The sequence below is a fragment of the Arvicola amphibius genome, chromosome 6, assembly GCF_903992535.2.
Source record: "Arvicola amphibius chromosome 6, mArvAmp1.2, whole genome shotgun sequence".
NCBI classification, from domain to species: Eukaryota; Metazoa; Chordata; class Mammalia; order Rodentia; family Cricetidae; genus Arvicola; species Arvicola amphibius.
The window spans coordinates 14,209,732-14,215,731 of NC_052052.2; the positions used below are offsets into that span (position 1 = coordinate 14,209,732).

Below are 6,000 nucleotides of genomic sequence, written 5' to 3' on the forward strand. Positions count from 1 at the left end.
CAGTGGGCTGCAGCCTGTTAGGACGCAGAGAGTGACCAGCATGCATGCAGGAATGGGGTGAGCAGACTAGAGTCTGCTGGACAGGCTTCAATGATCCCAGTGGCCAAGCAGAGCCTGCACAGGATGAGAGGCAGCTTTGGAGCCAAGATAGTGAGTTTGGCTTAGAGAGTGATTAACCCACAATGCTGAAGGATAAAATGAAGCCATGCCCTGTTGACTTGGGGTATCCCGAAAATAGGCAGAGTGGGCAGGAGGAGATGAACGAGCAGACTATGTGGATCTGGATTTCACGTGGCGAGGAGCTCCATGGCCTGAGAGGTTTGAAGCCCACAGAGATGCTTCTCTGCCCACAGGTGTCTCTGCAACTGGCCTCCGGAGCCTTTCTGCTCAACCAAGCCTTCTGCGATGCCATCCAAATCCCCATGGAGAAACTCAAGTGGACCTCACCCTTCATCTGCCTCCGAATGTCCCTCACCACCCGCCGGCACGGTTCGGAGAGCCAGAATCCACGGAACGGCATCAGTCTGTCATCTCCATCCCCACCCCACAACAACAACCCCCTAGAGGCCGAAGCTGAAGGCAGCTCAGACCTGGAGCCAGGCGCGCTGTTGGAGCACACAGGAAAGCTGTGGGCCACTGTGGTGGCACTCGCATGGCTGGAACACAGCTCGGCTTCCTACTTCATCGAGTGGGAGCTGATCGCTGCTAAGGCCAGCTCGTGGTTGGAGCAGCAGAAGGTGCCTGAGGGCCGCACGCCGAGCACACTCAAGACCACTGCCCGCCAGCTGTTTGTGCTCCTGAGACACTGGGATGAGAACCTGGAGTTCAATATGCTCTGTTACAACCCCAATTATGTGTAGGGAGGGGGAGAGGGACGGGCCATTTGGGTTGGTAGGGGAACTTTTTGAAAGTGTAGCCAATATAGTGTTACTAGAAAAAGCCTTGCACACTGGCAGTGGGTGGGCCTGAATTCAATTCCAACCTTGCCACCTACCACCTACTAACTTTAGATAAGTCACTGTCCCATCAGGGCCTTCGTTGCCCATCTGCGAAACAGGAGGGTGAGAGAAGGCTGTTTACTAGATTTTTAAATGGCCTCAATATTCCTTCCATTCAGACCTTCAGGCTCCAGAACTTGCTGCTACTGAGGAATGGCAAGAGAAACACAAACACACACACACACACACACACAGAGAGAGAGAGAGAGAGAGAGAGAGAGAGAGAGAGAGAGAGAGAGAGAGAGAGAGACAGAGACAGACAGAGAGAGAGACAAAGAGAGACAGAGAGACAGAGAGAGAGAGACAGAGACACAGACACACACACACACACACACACACACACACACACACACGGGGTTGGGGGAGAGTTTTCCCTGGAGAAAGACCATGTTGGCACGCACTAGAGAGAGCAATGCCCCTCTCCAATAAAAGGTAGATAAGAAAATCCATCAAAGATAAGCAACCAGAACCATAAGCTTGCTCCAGGCACACAAGAGACCTCCTCTGTTTATTGAATTGTGGGATAGGCTTGTGTCTCCATGGTAACAGTCCAGGGGCTCCAAATCCCACTAGGAAGCCGACCAAAGAACCATCCCTCTCAAGACTTTGCAAGAAATTCTTCCTAGTAGTTGAGTACTGCATGGTAGGTACTAAGTTTGGCTTTCTGTCTAAGAAGATGAGGGCATTACCGGGGCAATAGCTCCTGTCCAGCCAAAATAGTAGATTGCAGTCTGCAGAACTAGTAGAATAGGCAAGCTCATAGGAGTCAGTGAAGAAACCAGACTTAAATAATTTTTCCATGCCTTCTGCTGTTGGATAAAGGGGCTAGAGTGCCTCTGTGTGCATTGCATTCTGGGATAGTGGAGATGTGGCCATACCACATTATCAGTCAGAGAGAAAACTTGACGGCAGCAACAGAACAGGTTTGGCTACAATGTGTCTGGAGATGAAAGGGGATAGAAAGGCCTTGAAACTTTAAAGCATGAGCTATGGGCCACCACACCTCCCCCCCCCCCCCCCCCCCCCCCGCCAATCCCAGAACACCATGTGATAACCCTGAACTGGTGTCAAACTGTCTAGTATCTCCCCTCCCCCTTCACACTTCCCCAGAAGAGTGCCTAGATCTCACCAAGGACACTAACCCAGGACCCTAGACAGAATCTGGGGACCCATAAAATCCCCTCTTTCTAAGGTCTTAACATCTCATATTTGTTTCCAAAAAGTAGTCCCTGATATGAAATCCCACAGCGTTTCCTTTTCAGTGAGACAAATCTTGATTAAATCAACCCATGGGTTTGGGGCTGTGGGTTGGGTGACAGCTCCATGAATATTCTTGTTTGTATCGGGAGCTAGCGGCAGGGATGCTGCCACAGAACACCCGCTGAGTGAAGGGGCAAGAGACAGGCCCAGCAGGACTTGGGTGCTCTGCTCCCTGCCCTCAGGTCCTGCCTTGCCTCCGGCTACCCTGCTACAGCTTCCCAGAGAGTCGCTCGCTGTCTGAACGACCCTTTTGAAGAGGCTAGTCCCTACTTCACTGAATGCTTCCGCTTCCAGCTCACCCTCTGGGGAGAAACAGCTCCTGACCTCGGATGGGGCGGAATGAAATCTTGGGCATTGGCTTAGCATCAGTGTCCCCAAGAGGGACAGGGATTTAGATTGTCTTGCCTGAGGTTCCAAGGAGGTATGGGAGAGACTTGTCAACTCCCCTGCTCCACCAAAACCCCCACTATTTCAGCTCCATGGCCAGCAACCCTTGCTTCTTCTGGATGGCAAAGGTAGTGTCCCTTATCTGGTCATCATGAGAGGAAAATGGTCAGGCTGAGAGTCAAAAGATGGATGCTTCCTCAGACAGTGAGAGACTTCCCTTCTCTTGGCATTTTGGAGTTCATGCACTTCTTCCTGCTAACGTTCCCAGATCCCCTCTTGGTAAGCTTTGTTTGCTCTACTTCTGAGTAACTTTGGACATGATGTGTGAGCACCCTGGAACCTCTCTCTTCCTCTAGCAATGAGCAAACTGGACTGCCTAACCGGCACCTGCCCGTGAGCTTGATCCCAGAACCTCAGAACCTGGAGAAGACAATGGCCGTGGCTTAGAGCAGTCCAGTTCTCACCCAGCATGGAATTAGCATGATGGAATGCCTAGAGAGATGGACTATATCCATGCATCAGCTGCCAGAGCTCAGCAGTGTGCTTGATGCAGAAGTCATCGCTGATCTCTGCAGCCTGAACTCAACATCCCAGTACCATAGAACCGAGGAGCAGATCCCTTGGTATCCAGTAACCCAAGGACTGGGGAAGGGAGTGTCCGAACAAGAGGCACTTGTAAAAACTGCTACAGTGGTATTTGGACGACTTGCAGCCTCGGTAACCACTGACTGGCTCGCCAAGCAGATGGCCAAAGGGTTGGGCCTTAAGGGAAAGATCAGAGCCCTAGGTAGTGAGCACATGCATAGAAACTAAAGTGGTACAAAACTGGAGGGGCACACTGTTGTTCCTGCGAGCTACGCGAACTTGAATTCATTTCATTTAGTTTGTTGAGCCAGCTTCACTTTCCAGGTCATGTCAAAGGGACACTGATGTCCTCTCTGTGTGAGACTGTCCAGCCAACCTCTACACTGCTTTTCATGGTAAAAACATGGACCCAACCCAGCCACCACTACGCCGTGTGACTTCTGGCAAATTGCTGTCTTCCTCCCAGGCCCTGTTTTATTTTCTTGTAGAATGATAGGATTCTGTTAGGCGGCCACTTCCAAGCTTGTTACTCACCTATGAGAAACTTCTGTCTGTCAAACACACAGGGGAAGCCTCAGAAAACAGACATATGCAGGCAAGGAAGCTAAGGGGTTAATGGCACCAGCACTTTCCAAGGAGGTCACCCAGAAGGCAGCTCTTTCAAAGGTACCCACTTGAAAAAATGCTGGTGGTGGGGCATTTCCCTGGGTTGGTACTGACATCCAAACCGCTTTTATAGAATGCTTTCTGTATGGAATGCATGCGTAGTGCCTCTGTGGGCACACCAGGGGCCATCCCTGTCCCTTGGGAGCCTGGCAAAGAGTATTGGAAGAGCTCCCACGACCCCTCTGGCACTCCTTGGTCCAAGGTGGGTGTGTCTTGACTGACGATTCTCCAGCGCCATGGTCTTGCCGTGTGTGAGCGTAGCTTCAGCCTTGCACAGTCTGAGTGCCGCTGACCCTAACTGGCTGATCTCTGAGCACTCGGACGTTCTTGCTGGCGTGAGGACAACTGGGCACAGTAACACAGAAAGGAGTGCCCAGTGTCCTTTGGGTCTACCGCCTGCCCTAGGCAGACTGTGTCACTAAGTCTGACTCTGGAGCCCAAGGAGGCTGTCTCCCACTGAGTAACTTGGCCCACACTGCACTTGTGAATTTATAGTCTTGTTTTCCAGTCAGGCCCCTGTTTGACCGCAAGCTGCGTGTCCGCCATGACCTGAGCTGGCATGGTTGTAGCTGATGAGTGGAGCCACCCCTCCTAACACCCACCCCTGGTGATTGTCATCCGCCCCCTGGATGAGGGAAAAAGCAAGACCCCCAGCACAATCCTGCTTGCTGATTCACCCATCACTAAAGGTTTCTAGGAGCTTCCTCTAAATCCTGCCTGCACCCTCCCACACACACCGACATCTTTATTTGAGGGCCAAAATTCCTCTGCTGGTCACTGCCCCCACCCTCTCCCTTGGCAGGGACTCTTAAAGGAGAGGATATAGAAAAGAGTCTGCTCTGCCTGACCACAGTGGCCTCCTCCCCAGAGACTGGCTATCCCATCCCCCTGCCTGGCTGGAATAAGCCTGACACCCCAGTACTTGTCATTTGAGGTTTTAAATCTTGTCTCGCTCTGACTCACTAACATCTCAGAGGAACCCCAGGAGGAAGTGCGCTCTGCATCCTTAGCGCCCCGAGACAGGAGAGGGAAGGTATGAAGCATATGTCCCTCAGCAATGGGAGGAGTCTTTTTCCCCCAAAGCAGGAACTAAGGACAGCTGAGGTAACAAAGATACACGCTCCTCCATTGTAACATGGCTCTCTCTACAGTGCCACCGAAGATAACAGGGCCATGCGTGGCACTGTGCAGCTGAGTAGCCTGATCCATGGAGATTTGTCCCCAGGCCGTGGACTTGGTGACCTTGCCCAGTCAGTACTACAGTTCCCTAGTGGGAAGTGCCCTGACCTGGTGACTCTAGCCTCACACCAGCGCTGCCTCCCCAGATGACCTGGCACTACCTTTATGAGATGCCTCCTGTTGACGCTGCAATTTGCCCAGAGTCTTGGTTCAGTTGTCCGGGGCTTACAGCCGCTTCTAAGGCAAAGTGCCTGTCTCCGTGCATTCGTGTGGTGATGTGGTATCATTTTAACTGTTTGCTCAGGTGGCTTTGGCTCAAGTGGCATGGCCGGTGCTTGTCCCTGTCAGAGCCTCAAGTGCCTATCACACGCTGCCCTGTATTTTTCTCTGTTCACCCAAATGACCCCGCAGTGCCTGGGATACTTCCTGCTTCTTGGAAAATACATTGCCAGCTTGCCTGGTGTAGCCAGTTACACTGATGTTTGCAGAGGTCCTAGATACCAGCTGTCTGATTCCAACCACACTTAGCCATGCCTACCCTGGGATTATGTGTGCGTGTATCTATTTTCAAAGGAATGGCTGTTTTGCCACGGTGTCTCCTGTCCTCCTCCAGGCTTTTGGCTCATAAAAACTGTCCATGTGACAAGAGTATACTTGTGTCTGCTGTTTTTGTTCTCAGAGCCCAAGCTAGCAGGACAGGGATGGGTTCACCTTCCTTAGTGAGCTGTGTACGTCTTGCAAGGGTGCCTCTCAAGGTGACTAATGAATGGTCTAAGTTTGCCTGGGACTGAAAGGACTGAAAAACTTGGACAGTTGTAGTGAAGCAGAGCTGGAGATATGGATAAATTGTGGGCACATACATAGTTTAATAGGACATCCCAGGAAACGGCCTGGGAGAGGTAAGAAGTGAAATGGGATATTGTGG

General features: G+C 51.6%; 1 protein-coding gene across 1 annotated transcript in view; it reads left to right on the forward strand.

The window, feature by feature from the left end:
- Vwa5b1 (von Willebrand factor A domain containing 5B1) overlaps nucleotides 1–860 on the forward strand; it is a 40,584-nt gene extending 39,724 nt beyond the window's left edge. Inside the window, exon 24 of the mRNA XM_042055284.1 lies at nucleotides 354–860. Coding sequence (XP_041911218.1) covers nucleotides 354–860 — 507 coding nt within the window. The remainder of the gene's footprint in view (nucleotides 1–353) is intronic.
- Nucleotides 861–6,000: the final 5,140 nt, after the last annotated feature.